Source organism: Rattus rattus, chromosome 7 (assembly GCF_011064425.1).
Source record: "Rattus rattus isolate New Zealand chromosome 7, Rrattus_CSIRO_v1, whole genome shotgun sequence".
Classification (NCBI taxonomy): domain Eukaryota; kingdom Metazoa; phylum Chordata; class Mammalia; order Rodentia; family Muridae; genus Rattus; species Rattus rattus.
In genome coordinates this window covers 57085290-57110019 of record NC_046160.1, presented here as the reverse complement: position 1 = coordinate 57110019, position 24730 = coordinate 57085290, and the positions used below count along the sequence as shown (strand labels likewise).

Sequence of the window (24730 nt, the reverse complement as noted above, 5' to 3'; positions counted from 1 at the left end):
TTCCCTCAGCGCTGTAGAAGAAGAGCGAGTGTGATGGTGTATTTAATGAGATACTTTTAGATTTTTTTTTAAGAGCATGCACACACAGAGGCTGCTGGCATCACCCAGGGGATGAAAGAGCTGGTAGTAAATGGGCAAGTTTCATTTGGCCAATTTTGTGATCACAGAGACATAAAGTAAAGGCTGTACAAAAACGAACTCTTTATTAGTTTAAGACTATTTGGGGCTTAAAGATGATGGAGTTTTTAACTGGGAGGACCTGGAAGAGATTATCTCTGACTAAATATATATTTGAATCATCTCAATAAAAGGCATTAAAAGTCTGTAGAAATCTACATAGTTCTCACAGTATGGTAAAACAATTTTTGTTATCAATGTAAATATTTTTACATGTGAATATTTAACATGGCCATGGCAGAAGGACAATGTCTCTGCAGCAGGAGAGAGAGAGAGAGAAAAGAGAGAGAGAGAGAGAGAGAGAGAGAGAGAGAGAGAGAGAGAGAGAGAGAGAGTCAATCAGGATGGTAATTCATGTTTTACAGCAAACTGTTATGAAGAACTTTTGTTAGAAAATTTGCACTTATGACAGATCATTTGTGTCTGTTTTATTTTCCATTTTATAGTGGGGATAAATGAAAACCCTTTCACGGATAGCTTTTAGTTACAGGCACCCTCACCATGTACTCTTTGAGAAAGAATGGCAATGGGTAGCCAAGTCTGGATTTTTCACTCTATTACCTGAAAGATTAAAAGGTTGAAATCCCATTTTTGATTAAATTGAATTCCACCATGCTCTTCTGTACTTGCCCTGGGCTCTTCTTGGATGAACAAGAAAGAAAAAGAAAATGAGGAATCATTTTGTTGGTGAGATAAATGGATACAAACCACTTGGCACTATGCTTAGCACTTACGGTTATTGAGGTAAAAGCCTCCTTATTGGCTTAAAGAGTTCAAAGTCTAGTTGTGGGGAAAAGAAAGCGAATAAGCAATTCAGGCAGTTCAAGTAGTGAGTGATATGGTAGGGGTTTCCCAACCTGGGATGCTCTGACCTAGGGTTCCAAAGTAAGAATCTTAGAGGAAGAAGAGCAGGGCTGAATTCTGGGGAGAAGTTCCTCTTTTCCAGGAGGAGAAGCTGGGAAATGATGCAGTTATATGGGCAATATGCATGTACAAAATCTAAAAATGTATGCCAGTAGACATAAGGAGTTAAAAAAAAAACCCTGGACACAAGGGGTGGAAAATGAATTATGTCAGATATGAGTTCTCATTGAAGGCAGTAGTGGGGCCATTGAGGACATTTTGTTGGGTAGGGGTGTGAGTTTTAATTTGCTAGGTTTCTAGATGGTACTTTTGAAGGAGGAAGAAGCTGACCACAGTTCCTGTGTAAGGAAAGATTTTTTTGTTCCCTTCCTAACATCTAATCTTCCTTTCCCTCTGTCATTCCATAAGTAGCAGAAGCAAAGAGGAGATAGTATAATTGAGAGATATCTCATCTTCCTAAATAAGAATTTAAGAGGGCAGATGTACAGGCTTTCATTTAGTTCACAAACCATACTGAGAATATACAAAACTCAGCTCGGCGAAATGGCATGAAAAGAAGACCTGTAGGATGTAACTGATGACAAGCACATCATAATCCTGGAGGGCAATGATGGTGTGAAAAATGGGCAAACATAATCTTAAATTTGTTCAACAGAATCGAGAGCTTGCATTCAAAGCAGTAATAAAATCACCATTTTTTTTTTTTGGTGCTTATCCATCAGCCGCTACAACCTCAATACGAGCTCTCCTGACATCTTCCAGATTCAGAAATGTTATAAAAGAAAACAGGTAAAAACTGTAAGAGAGGGCAGTAAACACGACAATCTGATTGGAATGTGAAGTAGAAAACATTAAAATTTAATGCTGGGAAAACAGGTGGCACGCAGAGTCCAGAGGTTCACACACCTGCTTCATAAGCTTGGATTTTATTTTAATAATAAAACAAGAGGCAGAGAGATTTCGGAGCAGTTTAATGACATAGCCAGAGGTTCGCAATAGTTGTATTGACTTGAAAACAAGGAAAATGTCTACAAGAAAGAAGAGATGATGAGCCCAAGGCCGTGCAGACTATTATAATGTATTTGATATTGGTGCACAGACTCATGTGACTTGAATCTCGCTGTAGAAGCAAGAACCTGGTAAGAACCTAGGTAGGCCCTGAGCTTTGCACACAAGTTTTCAAAAAGCAGTTCAGAACCTCCCGAGGTACCATACTACATAAAAGAATGAGGCCCAGTAGTTCATTTGGCTTTATTAAAAGCTTCTAATTATGCTACTAGTCAATAAATCAGTGTTGATTTGTAAGGTAATATAAATAAAAATGTTAGGTGGAAAAATACATCAAGCTACCTTTGAGATAGCTCACAGTATTTACCACATTGGCGTTGAATATATTTATATCTTAAAAGCCCTATTTGCATACACAATCTTGACATGCTAATTGAAAGATGTTCTTATTCATTAAAGCGAATGAAGAAAGATGTTCAAAAAATGACGCATCAATCATTCAAACATTTAATTATTCACTAATAGTCACTGTATGCCATGCACTGTTTGAGAAGCTACGTGCATAGTGGAGCTGATAGTTTATACTCCACACTGAGAGAAAGAAAAACATTTCAGGAAAGTAATGCATGCCTGATATTTTGGAAAACTACCTGCAAAAGGGAAAGTAAAGGTGGAAAGGACTTCTCTTTAGAAGATGACCGCTTATTAACAACAGAGTCCATTATCACTGATGTGGGCGTGTGTCTGACATCTTTGAGAGAAGTATAGTTGAAAATGAAATCAGAGAAAAACATGTAGAAGAAGTTGCAAAGATATTGGGTTTTGTAGGTAATTAAAAAAACAACCTTATTTCTTTGTGTGGAGTTTGAAGAGAGAAGTGTTATGACTTGACTTCTGTGCTGATTAGATTGTCATGTTGCTGAACGACCAACTAAAGTGGCAAGGGCAGAAATAAGGCCAGTTAGGAGGCCATCCCGCATATCCAGACAAAAGGTGATGATGGTGGAGGCTGAGGGCTGACTGTGGTAGGTGGAGACTTAGAACTTGATATATTTTTATGCTGGCATGGACAGATTTGTTGACGATGTAGACAGCGTTTCTGAGAAGAAGGAGAGTGAGAGATGACACTGAAGTTTGCCTTAGATGTAACATGGATTATCCGTATCATCTGGAGTTAATAAACAAAGTCTAAGCAGGAGATACAAGTTTCGGTATCATGAGCCTGTACGTGGTAATTAAGAAGAGCCAAGGAGATCACAGTGAACTTTGTAGGACAGCAGAGATCCAAAAGTCCTGAGTATACTAACAGGTCGGCGTACCACAGGCAAGGGAAACACAGTACGGGGAGTGGAGAAGATGTAAGCAGACCCAGGGAAACTGTGCTTTATGTAGACAGCAAGTAAAATGGCCATCAAGGGTCTCAAATGTTTCTAAAAATCTGAATAAAATAAAGGCTTAAGTGAACCATTGGGTTTAGCAATGTGTGTCTTGCTGGTGACTTCTTTAGGGTATTTTGTGAGGATTTTCTTCCCAGTATCTCAGTGCACCAGCTTTGGGGAGAAGGCAAAGAGAGAAGCTGGACATAATTGTTTTTACAGGGTTATGTTGTGAAAAGGAGAACAATGGGATATCAATGGAGGCTGAAGATCAAATGAAACACCACATGAGAATTTTACTCACGTTTATATAGGGTATGTGCACCTGCACACATGCATGTACATATTGGTGGTATAAATACACTGTCATTTAGGCTCATTAGCGTGACTCAGTACAAATAGAAAATGTGCTGATAGAGGAAAACAGAAGTGTCTCTAATATGGCACTCTTGAGGAAACAAGAAGGGCTGCAATGAGAGCACATAGGGGGAATGATATATAGCATCAGAGAGATCATATGGGCAGGGAGCAGGTGGGCATTGGGTAGATCTCATCAGAAGGTTTGTGTGAGGTCTCTATTGATTGTCTAAATGCGGTTAGGGTACTTTAAAGATAAATTACAGAGGGTTGGAGAAATGACTTTATGGATAAATAACACTCCCTGTTCTTGAAGAGGATCTGGGTTCACTTCCCAGTGCACACATAGTGGTTCACACCGTGCTAATTTTATCCCCAGGGTAGTTGACTGTTCCAACGTCTACAGGCATCGGTCATGCACAGATAGGTGCAGGCAAATCATTTACCCATAAAATGAAGTAAGCAAATCTAAAAAAGTTAAATTAAGAAGAAAACCAATTAGCTCTTTCTCCTTTTAATTCATTGAAAGAAATGTCGTTGTATTTTTAAGATGAAATAGCATCTTTAAAAGAAAGGAAGTGAAGGATTTCCCTAAGAAATGACTAAGATAAATCTTAGTGGATCAGTGTTTTGTCCTCCTACTAGAGGATTTGTGACTCAGTTGTAGAATTGTCTGGGCCCTGCTGTTTTCTTTTTTTAAAAAAAGAACTTTAAAAAAATTATTTTTATTTTATGTTCATTGGTGTTTTGCTTACACAAATCTCTCTCTGTCTCTCTCTCTGTCTCTGTCTCTCTGTCTCTATCTCTGTCTCTCTCTGTCTCTGTCTCTCTGTCTCTCTGTCTCTCTCTCTCTGTCTCTGTCTCTCTCTCTCTCTCTCTCTCTCTGTGTGTGTGTGTGTGTGTGTGTGTGTGTGTGTGTGTGTGTGTGTGTGTCAGTATGTCAGTAACCCTGGTACTGGAATCCCAGACAGATGACACATGGGTGCTAGGAATTGAACTCAGATCCACAGGAAGAACATCCAGTGCTCTTAACCATTGAGCCATTCCTCCAGCCCATGGGCTTGGCTCTTTTCAATTTCATTTTTCCTATTTTTATTCTGTGAAAACTTCATCCCTATTGTAATAAGAATCTAAGCTGGTAAATGGATGTGATCCAAGGAACTAAACGGATTATTGGAAGGGAGGGGTGCAATTAGGGAGAGGGTCTTTTAGGATAAAGGTGAAGTGAAAACACGGAGGGGGGATACTTGAAACAGAAAGGTTCAGGTAGGTAGTAGAGTGATGGGTGCAGGAAAATGAACGGGCAAGGGGAAGGCTGACCAAAATAAGGGGAGTCTGTGATCTTGCAACCCATGTAAGAAATATAATAAGTGTGGATAGAATATTCCTGGTATGAAACAATGGGGGCAATGCTGGGAGCTAAAGGTTTAAGTGGGGATTGGTGTACATAGTGGGAGATGAAAAAGGATAGCAGGCAGATTAACCTAAACTCAGGTCATATGAGGAAGCCTTAAGACACACTACTAGCTTGTGAGCTAATTGAAAATATATCAACAACAATAACAAAGAAGTTCAAACAGAGGAATCCTGCCTGGGCGAGCAATGCTACTCCCACATAACATGAGTTATTAAATGAAAACCTTATCGCCAGGGCATGGATTACCTTTCTATGAGTTATTGGTCAGGGAGGTCCCAGCAGGACCCAAAACAATATAGGCTATCATCATTACTCTTGGTTGTCCAATGTAACTCCATGGAAAGGCCTTATTGCTAAGATACCTCCCACTTAGGTTGCAGGACATTGAGAAATCAATCTTGAACTGGTCAGAAAACTCTCCCCGCTGGCTCATTTTCATGGTGCTGGAAAGTGCTGTTCAGCCTGTAATCAGGGGGAGGGGGTTGCATCAGTGCTCTCACCTATGTGGACCCTGCATGCTACAATACTGACCCATCAGGCAAAATTTGCACACTATGCAATGCTGACACAACAGTATGTGAAGGGTAACCGACCGTTCTCTGGATTGGATTTGAGAGTTGATCCACAGGAGCGAATTCATGCCTGGAGTACAGCGTGGTCAAAAAGCATGGTTAGGGAAGTAATAGTCCCTGGATCAGAACCTACTGGTGTGCTTGGCTAAAAGGTCATGTTTTCACACTTCCCTACGAATAGATAATACTTGTATTCATAGTTCTGTGGTGCCCTCCACCTCAGTCAGAAAATGATGTAATTCTTTAATGATATTTTCAGTTTCTCAGTTAAGTTTTCCCCATTTCTGAGTCAACATTGGCAAATGATTTTACTCTAGGACTTCACTGCTATTGGGCTGTATAAGATGTTGAATGTACTAAGGCTCTTGCTCAATTTCTTCTCAGTTGATTGTGGTTTTTAATTTGTTCATTCTAATTAATTTCCAGGTTTCCCTGTTTTACCTCTTTCTATTTTATGTTGAGGAGGACACATTTGTGACAACAATTTCTTCTATAATAGACATTTAAAGCTATAAACATGGCATCAAATATAGCATTCTTATTTCTTATTGTATTATAGAAAGGGGAGTTGAGTTTTTGGAGGGGGCTTCTACATATTAATCAAAGGCTCTACCATTCATCTATGTTTCAGACCCTAAAAAATTTGTTTTATTTTAACAACACAGTATTACTGTTTTTTTTGGGGGGGGATGTTTAAATGATTTCTATAAATGTTGAAAGAACAAGAAAGTATTTATTTTAGCTTTGCATGTAAAATAAAACTTGTTTACTATATTTTTAAAGATCTCCTGTGTTCTTGATTTGTTCTTTAGGAAGTGGGATAAAGAATGTGCACAATTATTTCACGTTGTGTGTGTGTGTGTGTGTGTGTGTGTGCTCAATTATTTTTTCTGTAATTTTTATTTTAAAACACCATAGCTGTCATATTATTTAATGCATTTTATTTAGTGTAGTTTATTTATTAAGTTTGAATATATTGTTCTGTTCTTTCTTTCTGTATACTTTTAAATACAGCCAAATTAGATGGATCTATATCACCAGAAGTAGCTTTTATTGCTTTTATATCACAACTGCACAAGTGGTTATGACAGTATTGTAATATACAGGGTTTTTAGACTTGGGACGATATAGTGAGTACTTTAGAGACGACATTTGAAAGTTAGGGTATCACAGAGTCATACTCTGTTGAACAAAGCTAACCAACATCTTTGGTAATGGATTTGTTTATTTGTGGAAGAAAGCTTGGGCCTAGGAGGGTTTGCTACACATTTTTTTTTTTTTTTTGGAATGGGGGGGCACATCCCATCCCCACATATGCGCACACACACACCTGTGTCACATACCTTCCTGTCCATCAGTATTTACTGCCATTGCAGTTTGTGTCCACTGCCCAAGGTGTTCATACCACACAGATGAATTGTGACAATGTATAAAAGTTTTTTTGGCATGGCGCTTAGAAGAAATACTTAACATGGAATAACAAATTACTTTCTAAAGAGCTAACTTTAAATTATGAAGGAAGCACACTTTGGAACTGTATCAGGACACCCAGCATTCTCTGTATCATCAGGGCTGCCCATATTTTAAAGATTTGGAAGTCTACACGATCTACCTACTTTAGGTGCATTTGGGGGGATACGGTCTATTCTGCGCAGTCTCTGTGTGGTGGTAGGCAATTTGATCACATCTGTATGAATTACGTCTACGATTTCTTTGGACTTTCTACTAGTCAATTTTAGTACTTTGTGTTTTAGTTGAAAACCAGCTATTGTTATTTCTATCATTGGCCCATTTATTTGTTCTCTGTTCTTTTAAAAGAAAAATCAACTTTAGTAAGTTGTGTTTACTCTCTAATTGTCAATTAGGTTTTGGCAAGTACGATTTTAAGAGATTTGCTTATTGTATTTTATTCATTTTATTTTTCCAGATTTGCTTATTTTAATTATTTATTTTAAAGAAGCTTGGCAGGGCCTGATGGCTCAAGCCTAAAGTCCCACTACTCAGGGAACCCAGAAAGGAGGTTCATGAGTTTAAGGTTCATGTTATCCTGCTAGGATAGCCGCTTAAGGCCAGGCTAGGTACCTGGGTAAACCTCTACCCTCACACAAGCACTTTTCAAACGCTGCCTATCCAGCTCAGTGGGAGCGTGTTTTCGACATGTGTAAGAGGCTGAGCTCAAACTTCAGAACTGCAAACAGGCCAAACCACAGAACAAACAGCAGTGATAAGGAAAAACCCTGGATTTATTTGATTACATCATTGGGATGTTGGCACATGGTTTATGTCTTGTATTTTAGGCTCCTTTTTTTCACCCATGTTTATCATACAATGTTAGAACCGGTCGCTGAGAGCTGTCTACTTATCTCTCCTTATTGCTTGGCTCAGATGAAACTACTCTGGTGTCTGAGGGTTTGCTTTCACATTGGCTAATGGCTGCATAACTGAAATGGTTTGTGTTTTGGTTCACTGTACTTGCACAAATGAAAACATGCTTCCTAATTTTATAGCCGATATTAAGTGGCTAAGTATTCCAGGTACTAATTAGAAAAAGTAAGCATACGTATTTCCATTTAAGGGATGGAAACTGCTGTGTTTACCTAAATTTTTAATGAATTTCAGTATTCATATTTTTCACCTGATTTTACTTAATTCAATTTATCTGAAAAATTTACATTATTCATTTTGCCTTTAACTTGCTCTCTAAAATTTCCTAAAGTTAACCTTTTTTTTTTCATCTTTATTAAACTGGGTATTTCTTATTTACATTTCGATTGTTATTCCCTTCCCGGTTTCCAGGCCAACATCCCCCTAACCCCTCCCCTCCCCTTTTCTATGGGTGTTCCCCTCCCCATCCTTCCTCCATTACCACCCTCCCCCAACAATCACATTCACTGGGGGTTCAGTCTTGGCAGGACCAAGGGCTTCCCCTTCCACTGGTGCTCTTACTAGGCTATTCATTGCTATCCATGTAAAGTTAACTTTTAAAGTGCTAGCCACCACAAATAATATTATTGTATTGAAAATTTTAAGTCGAGGCTCTAATTGGGCACCGGTCTGATTTCTTTGAGTTCAGTGAGATACATAAATGCTGTCTTCAGCAGTAGGACCTTACCATCACTTTGTAGAAAGCAATTGATAAGTAGCTTTGCCAACAGCCTGTGTTATCTGGGGATTCCATGGGACCTCATGGAATCGACATTGGTTGGCAACTCAATTAGATATAACCCATTCCTGGTACTGAAAGTATTGCTTGGAGAGGAAAGATGTGTAGTTGGGGCACTACTTTCCCTGTTGTTTAGTGACTCCATTTAGATTCAATCATATAGGTATATATTTCAAGAAGTTTCAACTGTAGTAGGTTTCTATATGACACCCTCCCCAAACTTATAGTGTTAGCTGTCCTTCCTTCTCTCTTCTCTTCTTTCCCATCTCTGCTTAATCTTTTTGTTCCACTCTGTCCCCTGTATCTCCACAACTACATATTTTATTTCCCTTTTCTTGAAAGATTTCCCCTTTCCCATAGTCCTTTCCTCTATACCAAACGTCTGTGGGTATACAGATTGCAATGTGCCTAGTTTTCCTCTCATATTGCTTCGTTTGGGCATTATGTTTTTACCTTACTGATCTTTTGTTTATATATCATTGTCCTTTGATTTTGTGTTTTTATGGTTTATTTTGGGTTTGTATTTCTTGTCTTTTTTCACATTATTATTTATTCATTCTGATTTGCTGTTCTTAATTTGCATGTTTGTCTTCTAAAGAGAGAGTGAGAGAAAGAAGGCATGAAGTTGGCAAGGTGAGGAGGTGGGGAGGATCTGAGTGGAAATGGGAGAGGGTAAACTCTGGTCAGAACGTATTTTATGAATTCTCAAAACAAAACAACAAAATTTAATGATTTTTCTTTGTCTTTTTGTCATATAAAAATTTAAGAACATGTGTATTAGAAATTTGTGTTTTGTTCTTGCCTTTGAAACACTTCTTTTTTCATCTGGTTGCCTCCAGGCTCATGCTGTATGAAAGCCTCACTCTCCTTGCGTGCCTTCCCTCCTGCCCCTGCTATCCACAGGTCGTACGCTGGCTTCGACTTTGGTCTTACTCTGCACATGAACTCTTCATCAAGTGGTCTCACTTGTTTTCTGTTTCTCCCAGGCTGCTCTGTCCTCGCACCCACTCTGCCACTATAGCAGCCCATTTATCACATCTATACATGGGGATATCTATCTTCTCTATAGAGCCTTAATGTTCATTTTCCCCTTGGGAAACTTCTTAGTTCATTAACAAATTCTGCATCCTCATTCTCTCATACCTTGAAAAATGAGCTGACTTTCCCCTTCATGATCATCTCATTATATTAATATTTTCCCTCTGATAAATGGGAGATCTGTTCCTCTTCTATAAAGCTCTATAATAATCTTTCCTGTGAGAATTAATTTTGACCTTTTGTCTTTGCTCAATTGGCAGTATATTACTTTCTGTGTTTCTGTTTTCCTTTCTCCCTTTCTTCCTCCCTTTCTTCCTACCTTGTTTTCTTCCTTTCTTTCTTCCCTTCTCCTTTCCCTCCTCTTTGAGACAGAATTGCATGTAGCTCAATCCAACCTTGAACTCCCTATGTGGCTCAGGATGACCTTGAGCTCCTGATCCTCTTGCTTTTGCCTCCAAGCACTGGCTTTACATGTGCGTACCGCTATGCCTAGCACTAGTTAGGAATCTTGCCAGTGTCATTACTAGTGCCACCCTTTCAAACTCCCCATGGGCCAGCATCATCTTTTTGTAGTTGGGATTGTTGGGCTCATGTCAGATTTAGTTGTTCTTATGCACTCGGTCTGAATATTTGTGTCTTGCTCTGCTTTCATTCGGCTTCAGATATACCAGTTCTTTAATTAAAAATGTTGTGGGTTGGTGATTTAGCTCAGTGGTAGAGCGCTTGCCTAGCAAGCACAAGACCCTGGGTTTGATCCCCAGCTCCGGGGGGAAAAAAAGAAAAAATGTTGTTTTATTCATATTATTTTGTATGTTTATGCATGTGGGCATTTGTGTGCACCACAATAAGCACATGGGGTCATCAGACCTGGTGAGAAGTGCCTTTACCACTCAACCATCTCCCTTGGTTTATACTGCTTCTGTTCCTTTTCTATCAGTAAACAGCACCCTGTGGAATCATCTAGTTATGCCCACCCAACTTATTAGCTCACTCTTCTCTTGCATCCCTAGAGAACATTCCTACATGCCTATGTCAGTTGTTTCTAGCTCAGCTCTCATGTGTGATTTGTCTTACAGATGTAGACCCCTGTATTTGCCTTGTTATTTGTTAATAAGAGTTCAAATGTTTTATCCAGAGAGCTACCATGAAGACACAGTTCATTGCTGCTGGATATACCTGTTGGCAACCCCATCAGAACATGCTAGTTTGATATTAGTTTGACTTAATTCTCTACCTATGAGACATGTCTCCAAGTTGGACATCAACTGTATCTTATTTCCTAACCCACATGCGAAAGTTCTCTGCCCCTAGTCCTCCTGGTAGCTTGAGTACATTATGGAATGTCAGTTGACTTTTTAGACTACAAGATCCCTGTAAACACGGGGTTCCACATTTTACATTGAAAAAGCAGAGGTGACACAGCTTTGCTGTTATCACGGATGAACCCAGCCCGCGCTGGCTGCTTTCGTGGCACAGGCTACATCTGTCACATGGAGTCAGCTTTGAGTCTTAGGCATGGCACAGCGTCTGGACGGGGGAACTTCTCCATAGCGTCTGTGTGGCAGATGCAGTTAAATATACATCTCCGAGCAGACACGCATCTTAAAGCATTTATTGCTCTGGCAAAAGAATAGGCTCAATCAGTCAGGAAGCTTTCGCATTTTCAGTTTATAGAGTGTTCAAAGCATTACGGTTCTCATACATTTCCTTCTGAATAATGGATGAGGTCCAAAAATAGAGATTAGTTCAATGGGAACGTTCTCTGGTAATAAGGAACTCAACAGGAACTGGAAACGGCTAAAATTTGAGTCTCCCAGTACTGGATGCCCGTACATTGTAATCACCAATATTGTTGTATTTTTAAGGGACACCCAGGTTCATCTTCTCAAAAAACACTTTTACCAGTAAATGGACAAATTTAGTTTAACACTAAATCCATACGCATGTGTCTGACTCATTAGAGTCTGTATTTTGCCTGTACTTGCAAAATTCAGTTACAAGTAAAACTTCATAATGGAAGAAGAGCTGTTGACGTTCTTGGAATTTCCCGTGAGAGGAGGAAAGTACCAATAAATGAAATTCTTATTGTAATACATTCTTAGTCTGCTCTGCTATTGGAGTATGGGGAGAGGAGGCTTCAGCAAGAAATCTGACATGTGGCTAAGGACCCATATTTTCCTTGAGATGCTGTAAGTTCTGTTTTTTTCCTCTCCCATATACCACACAGCAGTAAGAGAACTGTCCTAGATCCAAGTTGCTTTCTTTTTGCCCTGGGCTTTGTTATGAACTTTGGTTCCTCACTTCTGTGGTCTGTGACCACTCGTTGACTGTTCCTGCTTGCTTTCTCTATTCCCCTAACTTAATTTATGCTGGTTCTCTAGATCTAGTATGAATACTAGCCTCACTGCTGATTTCTCTTCCATCATAGCTGGTACATGGCTCGGGACATGGAACGTTACAGAGTATTTACCAGCCAGACAACCCTCTGAAAGGTTACAGGATGTAGACAGGAGACAGATCTAGAATTCAGAGTGGAGCAGTTAACATTGTTCTCTATAGAGTCAGAACTTTCTGATCTATTTCCAAATTTTACAATAGATGCACATGAAGGGAAAATGTGAACAAAGAATAAAAGTCCCTTTCAGGCAAATAACAACTTGGAAAGCTTCACTGATGTGCAGAAATTACCCAGCATAACACCACTGCAACCCGAACCCTCCTATGTTTATTGAAACAAAGTTCTGAGGTAATGTGCGCTTTCCAGTGTTGCTTATCTGAGGTCCTTATGACTTCTAGCAATTTTAGACTCAACTCATGTCATCCCTTAAGTGACCCAGAAGGAAAAAAATAGTCAACAGATTTCAGTCAGCTGGTCTAGTGACAGGGTTTCCTGCTGGACACATATAAGACTGTACAACATGCATTTTCTCCTATAAGTATAAAGTCCCCAAGTGTTCCAGCATAGAAAGCTACGCCAAGAGGGTCACGGTCATCCATAAAAGGTCACCCACAAGCAATGTGTTTCCCTGGGGCACTGGAGAGGCACTGCTAAACACCAGCACCTAGCTTCGGCCTCCATCTCCGCTGAAGCTATTTCTCTTAAAGTTGATGTTAAGACCTACATGCTCCCCAGCTATCTGAGTGGAGGTATGTAGGAGATTACTCACACATGGGCGGTTTTGTCTTTTGATTTTTAAATACCATGTGACCAAAAATATAAATCATATTGTCATAAAGTACTAACTAAGGGAGATTTATATTAGTCCTGAATGTATAGTAGAATGCGGATAAGGCAAATTGTCTTAATAATAAACTTAAAGGTTATACAGTTTAAATACTTTTGACTCATTTGAAATGCTGCTGCGTAATAAGGCTAATAGGTAGAAGTATTCAAAATTAGAATTTTATCATGAAACCCCAAGGTTTTGATTTTTTTCTTCTCTTCTCAAATTTTTTAGTATACAGGAATGGACGTAGCACCATCATTAATTTAAAGAGTTTTCTTTTAAAAGAACACGAGCTTTTGAATTTCTCCTGGAATTTTTTCTAGTGTCTCTTGATACCTGGCATATAACAGAGTCTTAACAATTATGTGCAGAATCAATAATTTGAAAATTACTATTAAGAGAAGGCCAGTGAGTCTCGATAATTGCCTGGCCGTGTAAGCACAGCAACAAACATAGGAGGAAAGGTCATTAGCACATGTGGGAGGTTTTACATCTCACAAGCATGTTGGTTCACACCAACTAGAGAGAGAGTAGAAGAACAGCAGCAGACACAGTGGATGCAGGGAAATAGAAGTAGTAATAGTTGGTTCAGTACCGAATAGCCAGGTTACGGAAAATGGATAAAAATGATTAGATGTATGTTCTCTCCTGCTGAGAAGACAGAGGAATAGACTGCATGCTTTCTGAAAGACAAGGACTCTGTCTCCTGTGCTCTGTGCCCCCAGCTGAGGGCATGACCCAATGTCAGAAACTTAGGAACATGTATGGTTGAACATACAACTTTATCTAGTTGGTGGAATTCTTGCAGGATTCAGAAATAAAGTTCGGAAGCTATTCAAAGGACAGATTATTCATCCCGCTCAGCAAAGCAGAGCTGGACTGTTAAGCTTGGCCTAGCGGCATAGACCTGTAATCCTAACTGCTTGAGAGGCTTAGGTTAGGAGAATCACAAGTTCAAAGTCACTCTGAGGTATGGGGCAAGTTTAAGGCTACACTGATCATTTTATTAAGCCCTTATATCAAAATATATATCTCAAAAATAGACATATTTATAAATATGTCTAGGCTAATGTTCTGCTTCTTTGACATCCATTCGGCACATGAAATGCAAACTCCTTAGCCTGGCATAAAAACCATATGTGGTATGCTGTGAATCCTAGGTACATCTCAGATCTTTTTCAAATGCAATTAATGCTCGAATTGTGCTACATTTTGGGTTCAGGCCTTAACAAATTCACATATTTTATTTTCTATGCTTAAGAATTAGCTTCAAATGTGAAAACTTGAATTCATTTATTAAAACCACCAAAGCTCCGAGAATGCTAATGGATTTGTCCATGTATTTTAAACAGTTCATAGCTTTCTGAGCATAGTGGCACAGTCCTGTCATCCCAGCACACGGGAAACAGAGGGCAGAAGATTGTTGAGTTCTAGGCCAGAGTGGATGACATAGCAAGACTTTGTTTCATGGAGAACGGGATAGTGTTGAAGTTTGTTTCTTTCTTTTTTTTTTGTTGTTGTTATCTATTGTAATGCCAAGTGCCTCTCCCTCCTTCCCCCAGTACTTGGTTGTCCAGAGAAGAGAGAGTTCACACATAGACTTTGCCCCCAAGTTATTTCTGATTGGTAAATAAAGATGCTAACATCCAATGGTAGGGAAGAAGAGACATAGGTGGGGTTTAGGTTTCCTGGGCTTGGGGTCAGAGAGGAGTAAGGAGAGATGAAGAAGGTGCAGGAGGAGGAAGGAGAAGCCACCATGGGTTTGGTGAGCCATAAAAACATGGCCCTAAAGGCTGACCAATTGGAGTTAAGAGCAACTCAGATGAAAGATAGTAAGTAGTAAGTAATAATTTGGGGTTATAGATAGGAAAGTACATTCTAATAACAAAGGTATTAGCTGGTTAGATATCTGCCCAGTTCCTGTGCTGTTTAAGGTTTATTGTAAATAGAAAGGTTGTGTGTGTGTTTTATCCCAGAACTAAAGGGTCAATGGCAGGGTAGAAACCCTGGGTCAGGATTAATAATTTCTAAAACAGGGGCAGTGTGTGTGTTTGTACACACCCCAGAACTTTATAGCTTACCTTTATGCATTGTGCTGTCAGCTCTACAACGACAAGACTCAAGTACTTATTATATCTCCTCCAGCCTAGCAAGAAATGGTCATTGATCGAGTAGAGACGCAGATGTACATTCATGGAGACACTGTCAAGATGATGTGCCACCTACGGTTGCCCCTCAAATTAACATTTAGTAAAACAACTTTCTAATATATTGTTAAAGATAGCACAGTGACCTAGGTCCTCTAATCCTTTTGTCTACGTTGAGTCATGATGGACATTTGCTCTGGCTTGTGGGCAACTGAGAAGAATTAAATCCCTTATACCTGTAATTACGTCTGTGTAGTCTGCCACAAGAAATTATTTTCCTAGTCTAAAAGTCTGTGCTGAAAAATGCCATGTTTGGGGAGATTTCATTAACATTTTAAAATGTTAACAATTCTGTCAGCCTAAACCCAAAATGACTGTGTGAGAAATGAAAGCTTGCACAAGTCTGGCACCAGCTAGTCACAGCTCATTATCCTTCTGGCTTTTATTATGCAGTGAGGGAGTGGGGTCAGCCTCACAAAATTTAGGGACAATTAAGGAAATTACTGTATGCAGATGTGACTTATGGACTGAGAATAACTAACTTTCCAAAAGAATGGATTCAAACAAAACAAATAAGGCTGATGGAAAACCCACAGCAGCTTTCTGGCTTAAGGCAGCCTTTAAGTTATTCACTACCCAGACTCCTTCCGGGGATATGCCCGCTGTCCCTGACCCTGTCCCGAACACTTTGAAACTTTTTCTTTGACGGTACTCCTTCAGGAGTTTAAAAAAGTCCCAGGCATATTTTCTGAAGTTCTTTGAGTTCATTTCTCACACACACCCACGGGGATGAAAATATTGCCACTGACCCCTGTGCATTGTGAACTGCCTCTGGGCTCCAGACTTCACATTCTTCTTTTGTAATTTTCAAACTTTGTGGAATAAAATATGCGGAAACAATCATGAGGGTAGAGCCTTCCACCGTTGAGTCAAAAGTAAAAGAAATAAAAGAAAGGAAGAAAACTAGAGCAAAAGTTTATATTTAGTTTAGAAAGCATACACTCGCCAACTATCCATTTTTCCTCTAAGTAAATGAAATTGGAGACACAAGTACAAGAGAAGGTTTTCTTTCTCTACAAATAAATATCAGCAACTATCAATTGAGTATGCTATATGCTGGATTGTGGACTAAGTAAAATAATAACATTTCCATTAAATGGAATTTAGATTTCCCTCAGAAGTCAGACAGGTCAGGATGAAGAGGCTAAGTACCACTTAGAAGTCAATAGAAGAAGTGTCATGGGGACTGAGTTGAGAGAGAGATTTTAGGTTTGTAAATTACGTTTATTGTGTGAGTGTGTGTGTCAGCATGTACATGGGTGTACATATCTATATACATGTATGCATATGAGTGCATGTGCATGCATGTGTATGTTGCATATGTGTGTATGCATGTATGTGTGTAGGTATGTATGCATATATACATATATGTGCCACTGTGCAAGTATGGAGGTCAGAAGACAAGTTCTCTCCTGTGGCTATGTAACTGAGGAATGGGGTGGGTAGAATTCATGTCTTTGGTCTTAGTGGATACTGATTTGCTCACTGAGCAATCTTGCTAGCCTGAGAAATGTGATTTTACTGTAAATTAAACCTTGGGAAGTCAAAAAGGTTATTTGACCTTGATAAAATGAATTATTGGTGTAATACAATCTAAGTCAACAAATATTCTTACTCATTTCCCTTAAATGTTTTAGAACTCAATCAGAGTTTTCTTGCGTTGTCCATTTTACATGGACATGCTAAACATGCTAAATATTATAGTGTAATTTTCATTTCTCCTGCTGCTTATGACTGACCTCCCGAATAAACAGTTTGGAATCATATGGGGATTATAAAGGAGAAGGCCTTTTCTCTTAGATAAAATCCTGAACCTCACTTATGTACTAGGGTATAACTGGATTAACTCTGTGTAGATTTTGCAAAATAAAATACACATAAAATTTGAGCTTATGAAAATTAAAATGCTATGTGGGAAAAAGAGAAAGTTAGGATGGTATATTATTCAATTTTATCATTAATAGATTTTTGAAAATTAATTTCAATTACTTTACTTTTTCTTTTCTTCCTTTTTTTTTTAAATCAGGTCTCTCTGCATATCCTTGGCTGGCCTGGAACCCACAAAGATCCTCCTGTTTGTGCCTCTGAAATGCTGGGATTAGAGGAATGAGCCATCATACCCACTTTATGTATTTGTGAACGGTATTAAGCTATGCCTTGTCTTCACTTCTGTTGTACACCTGGCTCTTAGGAGATTGCTTAGATACAGTAAGTTCTCAGTATAATTGTGCATAAAACCATGAAGGCTTCCTCGTCTTTTACCAAGTATTTGTGTTTTCTTAAGATAAGACACTGAAATTGCTGTACAGTCTGTAAACTCTTTGAGAGTATTGCCTTAAAATGTGTTTCAGTCTACAGGGACAATTCACCTTTGGAACGGCCCTAATTCTCTGACCTGTACTCTTTGACCATAAGTCATCCTCTTTTAGATAAAAAATCAAGTATCCTAAAAATATCATTTGTGGACATTCCCCTTTCCCAGTAATTATAAGCCCATCTCTATATTAGGGGTTATTCTTTATTTTAAATATTTCCATTCCATCTTCTGACTCATGGGAGCTAGTAAACATAAAGATACCAAATTATAATATGCATACATGTAATTAAGTATAGAATAATAGACAGCATATTAGAAAAATATTCTTATGGATTGCTTACTATTTTAGATCTGTGTACCATATCTCTGTCTGTGTGTCTGTCTGTTATCCTATCTATCTATCTATCTATCTATCTATCTATCTATCTATCTATCTATCTATCTATCTATCTACCTATCATCTCTATATCATCTATCTATCATCTATTGACTTATCTTCCACCCATTATCTAGCTTCTATTTTTTATCTGCTCTCACTATTCCACAAGTAATAGGATCTTGTGCTTATATCATTACAATTTTACATGCCTTTTCTATAAGCAGACATGAAACCTAGGAAATCAAGCCTGAGAGAAATTGGGTAACGTGACTAAGTGATAAAAGAATAAAGAGGTAGAAGTAAGATTCTAGTTCTGTGCAGATCTGAAGTCTTTGCCTTTAGCCAGGGTCTAAACTGCCTTAAACAACTTTAGGAGAGAGAAAAGTACATTTTCATGTAACTATTTTTCCTCTGTATGTATTTAGAGAGTTTTGTTCAGTTCTACTGATGTGGGAAAGAAAAAACAAGGAAATAAATATTTCTTGCTTTTATGTGGTCCAACCATGGGTTAATTATTTTTCATCTACAGTTTCTTGGCCTATTTATTATACCGAATCATGCTAGTCTATGTTATCCTGATATATTAGATAGAATATTGAATCTCTAAGCTTTTAAATATCCTAACAAGAAATCAACTGTGACTAAGAACATAACTAGGGCTGAGTGCTGTCCCTACAATACAACACTCAATACAGAATCAAATTACAGAGAACAGATCATGAGATCTGTAATTTCCCCATAACTATATGAGGACTATTGGTTTTTAGAACTACACAGAATCAAGACGTCTGCACAGTGGATTGGTAGGGAAACTTTACTTGCTATCCCAGCTCTCTGGATGAGAATGAACCCCAGGCTTTACATCCTACCTTGATAAATACTGTCCAGAAGTGAGATTTGTGGTTTTCACATCCATGCAGTTCATTGTGCTGGGAAGGAGAGCAAGTTCTGGCTGGATCATGGTGGCTGTGGCTACAGCTCTTGCAACCAACTCCATGGCATCCTGAACGTAGTACTCAAAGACAGATTGTGTGGTTTTTCCATGAGCAATGAGCCCTAAGGGCAGGCCTTCTGTCCTCAGTTCCTCCACATTCTGGGAGTCTCCTAAAACCCAGTGAAGTTCAGGAGGTGATAGTCCAAACTGTGTGGACATTTCAAATATCTGCCGGAAACTCTCCATATCGCAGCCAAACATCACCATTGTGGGTGTGCTGTTCCTAATGTTGTCCAGCTGGACCTGCAGGAAACTTAGAAGGTCCTTTGTGGAGGACAGATTAGCAGTGATGTTGATAACAGACTCGAGGTGGAACTTGGAGTTATTCTCCGTAAGGAGGAGGAAGTCGGTGATATTCCAGTCTTCCTGGCAGAGCAACAAGCTAAAATTGTACCAGTTGTTCATGGTCAGGATTGAGACAGTGACATCAGCATCAGAACTTAGTGAGTTTTCTAAACTCAGCTGTAGGTGCAGGGGATTCTGTATTTAAAGATAATGAAAAAGAAGAATTAGAAAGCATTGCCCAAAGACTGTAACGAGGTGCTTGTTTTCCTGCAAGGCTAAAGCCTTTCTCTATTTTCCCCTGTGATATCTCTTCTGGAATAAAATTCTCTTACTCGGAAAAAGAATGCTATTTATCTGATGAGCGAGCAACACTTTATCCTGATTTCCAGACAATTCTTGAGTACCAGAGAGCAGATAACTCTTGACGTCAATGTGAGAAGTGAAGAGGTATGATCACCTGTGTGGTCATGGATTTTTATGGGGTCTTTTTTACGTCAGTCCATTTAATGGATCATATTTTCTTACACTGTGTTTAATGACTCATTTGTTAGACATTTCTCTCAGGAGAAATAATTGGAAGAAATAGCTTTGTTTCCGTGAAACAACCATCAGAGACAAAGTAACACCGTGCACCTCTTTTATAAGAGACTATAGAATATGAGTAGGCATCTAGACCCTTGAGCAAGGCTCTTCTAAAGCACATGACATATTGAAGGGTACATACATCACGGTTAAATGTATAGTCCAAGGTTAAAGGCTTGGTCACATTTCTATTTGTGTTGATCTTTCTATCAAAAATGTGTCATGGAATGTATTCATGAAACTTAAATTACTATTTCATCCACTGATGGAACTTGCCAGCTCAATTAAGGAAGAGTTTCTTAATTTAACAGTCACAACGTATAAATTACATAGTTGAAGAGTAGTCTTTCAACATCAATATATTTGTCATGTATCTTTCCCAACAGCAGACACTTGATACATTTACCCTTTAACAATGATTCCCTGAGAAACTTTAGAGCCAAGCTTTATAAATGCTGGTTGCACAACAAATACCTATCAAATGAATTAAGTTTCTTCCAATTGGAAACTATTGAACTGTCTCCGAGAGCTTGCCAAAATTCTGGTCTGTGATAATTTTGCTTTCCTATAACATACACAAAGCCATACTGGATAACTCATTATCTTTTTCTTGAACCAGGGCAAGTATTTTCATACAGACGCTCCTTTCATTGGAAATGGATTTGCTTGCATTCGTATTCATTTTTCCAAACAGTGCTTTCTTCTGGATTCCTAGAAAATTCTTTAGGTTGTTGTTAACTGAAGTCCTCTGAGGCTGCATCTACATTAAAGATTCCATAGACCGAACTTAGCTGCATAGAACAATATCATTATAGAGGAAATATTTTTTCGATTAAGAACCAAAATTACAAGGCTATCTAAAACTCTTTAAAGCCATTTATCTTACCTTCTGTGTTTGGCCTGACAGTCTCTTGAGTATTAGGCTATCCTTTTACATTGTTCTGCTAAGCTTAGCAGACATCAAGACTCCATCAATCCTAAAACCAAGAATATGAATAACATCTGGAATTTATAGAAATGATCCCCTTGCATTGCTGGAGCTGCCTATCTAATGCCCTAAGGAATGTATTTGTTAAATGCAATTTATTGATGTATGCGTTTGGTGGACACAAAAGACTATGTGACCTCGTCCTCTGCAGTCCATATCATTTACAGTGACTAGAGTTTGTGTTCCCTGGTTGTGCCCACCCACATTTGTTTCAGAGTATACTATTTATTTCTTTGAATGAAGAACTGTTTTTTGTTTGTTTTTACCTTTTTATTGCCTTTGTTCATTTGTTTATATGTCTGTGTATTTACAATGTATTTGCCTTGAGTTTTCATTTGCTTATTTCTGATGACTACTAAAACTTAATCATTCCATACATGTCATATGTTGTTTATCCCTTAACTGCAGATTGCCTCAAATGCACCAGACTGCTTATGTCACACAATGGACTAGACCTGTGTCTTAATCCCTCTTCTGACGGATTGAGCCAGAGATAGTGTTTGTCAACTGGAATTATTCTTTTACTCACCCCAGTTCCTGGACTTTAATCATAATCTGAGAGACTAAAAATTGAAAGACAGGAAGGAAACCATTACCAGCACAGTTTCAAGACATTTTGCCCAAATTTTAACCAAGGTTCATTCAAATACTTCCCACAGAAGAATTCTCTAATGAGTATGAGGAACAGGCTTGTTGTATGAAGGCAAGAATGAGAATAAAATATGCTGATCATATTGATAATTCAGCATTAGATGGAGACATAAAAGTATTTGGCAAGAAAAAGCAACATGGGACTTAGTTAGAGAGTCCTTTTCCTCCCCAGCAGATAGTGATTAATCCATGCGAGCAGGACTACCCCTATAATCAATTCCGTTGAGGAACTCCACATGTTGACATTAATCTTACTGTCTTGAGGGGAACAATTCTTCAAATAAGTATTTATTAAGTAATTGTTTAGAAGCATCTAATGATACTTATTAGCAGCCTCACCTGCAGCATCTTGCAATTCTTTTCAAGTGATCTTAATGTTTCCCTCACCTCTTCTCTCTCTCTCTCTCTCTCTCTCTCTCTCTCTCTCTCTCTCTCTCTCTCTCTCTTTCTCTCTCTCACACACACAAGCAAACATCATCAATATGATCAATCTTTATAGTACAAATTATGTTAAAACCTTCAGCAAAAAATAAAAAAAATATTATTGAGCCAAATTAAGAAATTTTAAATAAGAAAACATCAGAAGGGTCTTTCTTTAGCTTATATTAGAATATTGGTTTTGCAATTTTGTTAGGCAAGAATAGTTTAAGAACAGAAATAGGAAGAGAGAATTAAGACGTAAATGGAACAAAAGTTAACATACACACAGAACATCAATTAAATATATTGAATTAATACATTTCACATGAAATACAAAGCAAAATGGAAGGAAATATGAGATTGAGTTGAAAAAACAGAACATTCAGAAAAACAATACAATTTAAATTCCTAATTCTACAATATAAAATTCTTCCTGGGTGATGTTGGAGCATGCCTTTAATCTCAGCCCATGGGAGGCAGGGGCAGGTGAATCTCTTGAGTTTGAGACCAGCCTGGTATACAGGATGGCTAGGGCTATACCTAGAGAAACCCTGTTTCAACAAACAAACAAACAAACAAACAAACAAACAATAAATAAATAAATAAATAAATGAATTTCTGTCTACTAATGGCATAAATATAATATTAAATCATTAAAATAGCTCAACTGGGTGAATGTATGAGAATTCAAGACTCATTAAAGTGAATCCTGTGACCTCTTTTTTTTCTGACATGAAAAAAATCTATTATAAGTAAAAAGTGAAGGAATGTGAAATATGAAAAAAATCATTTGCAGCATCAGTAATCAACAAAGAGCTGTGTTCACAATGAATAGGGAACATACAGTCAACAAGGACACAGAATTCTTTAGTGAAAACACATCCAATCCAGAAAGGCAATTTTAACCTTGTGAGATGTGCCCTCTGCCCATGAGTGAGTGAGAGAGGCACAGCACATAAGTAGCTGAGAAATAAACAATTAATATAATTTTTAATCCCAGCAGTTACAACAGATCAAACAATGAAGTATGGCAGGGCTAGGAAGGAGTATTCCAGGAAGAGGGCAGCAGAAGTGGGAGGATGCAGATAAAGGTAGAGTACTGCATCCTGTAATTGGATTTCAGGAGAATAAATGAGAGATGTATTTGAAGACACAGTAACACAATGCAAGGAACCTCATATTGTGTCTGTACAAGGCCACCCAATAGGAGTAAAAGAGTCCCAAGAACAGACAAAGAGTCACAAACACACCTGGTCCCACTGTTAGGCGTCCCACAGAAACACCAAGTTAACAACTATAATATACACACAGAAGACCTAGTGTAGACCCAAGCAGGACCCATGCTTGTTATGTCAGTCTCTGTGAACCCACTTGGTCCCTCATTAGTTGATTAAGTGGGCCATATTCTCCTGGTGGTCTCTATTTCCTCTGACTTCTATAGTCTTTCTTCCTTCTCTTCCAACTCTGAGAGGAGGGGCCTCATGGAGTCCTCCAATTTAGATTCTCTCTCCACACAATGTCTCCACATAATGTGGTCTCTGCATCTGCTGCCATAGGAAGCCCTTCTAGTGACGACCAGACAAGGCACAGATCTATGAGCATAGCCGAATGTCATAAGGGATCATTTCATTCATTCTTTATTTTTTTTCTTTTTCTTTTTTTTCCCGGATCTGGGGACCGAACCCAGGGCCTTGAGCTTGCTAGGCAAGCACTCTACTGCTGAGCTAAATCCCCAACCCTCATTGATTCTTTTTTTTTTCTTTTTTTTTTTGTGCCAGTTGTGTTTGGTTCCACCCCAGCTCTCTAGGCCATCCAAGTTAGTGTCAGGCATGCGCCTCAAGCTAAACAAGACATTCATTGGCCACCCCCAGAGGTTCTGCACCACCATTGCCTCAGCATAGCTTGAAGGCAGGACAGATCGTAGACCAGTGTTTTTGTGGCTGGGTTGGTGTGGAGGTTTCTCTTTCTATAACCTGCAGAGAAGTCAAAGAGGCTGGAATAGAGGGTGAAGGATCCATGTAAACACAAGCTCAACCTCTACATTCAGTGAGCTGATAAGCTGTGTAGCGGTTGTCCTTGGCTATGTTCCCCTGCCCCCCACTGTCAGATTTTGGAGATTAACCCTGTGTCTTAGCGTCACCCTGGGATGTTGGGTATCTTCATGGAAGCCCTTGGCGAACAGCTCAATCAAATACAGCTTAGTCCCACCACCGGAAACCTTGCCTGGTTGACAACCAAACATGGCAGGTTGAGACATTGCATCCTCTGTTACTAGCAGTCTTCACTAGAGTCACCCTCATAGATTCCAGGAAGTTTCCACTGCACTAGGTCTCTACACTGTCCCCCTAATGCACCCCCAATTCCAGCTTTCTCTTTCTGCATTATCTCCCTCTGTACCTTCACTACCTGATCCCTCCTGCTCCCATCCATATCTGCCCCCAGTTTGCCTACAAAACTTATTTTATTTCCCCTACCCAGGGAGATCCATGCGTCCTTTCTAGAGTCCTTCTCTTTTCCTAAGCTCTCTGGCTCTGTGGACAGTAGCTTGATTATCATTTACCTAAAAGTTAAACACTTGTAAGTAAATACATGCTATATTTGTCATTCTGAGTCTGGCTATCGCACATAGGATGATATTTTTTTTTCTAGTTCCATCCATTTGCTGCACATTTCATGATGTCATTTCTTTTTAAACAGAAGAGTAATAC

At 38.8% G+C, this 24730-nt stretch overlaps 1 protein-coding gene across 3 annotated transcripts in view; it reads right to left on the bottom strand.

The window, feature by feature from the left end:
* Grin3a (glutamate ionotropic receptor NMDA type subunit 3A) overlaps positions 1–24730 on the bottom strand; it is a 192894-nt gene that overhangs the window by 124294 nt on the left and 43870 nt on the right. For all 3 annotated transcript variants that reach the window (XM_032907677.1, XM_032907678.1, XM_032907679.1), the window contains exon 2: positions 18972–19576. In XM_032907677.1, the coding sequence (XP_032763568.1) occupies positions 18972–19576 (605 nt within the window). The remainder of the gene's footprint in view (positions 1–18971; positions 19577–24730) is intronic.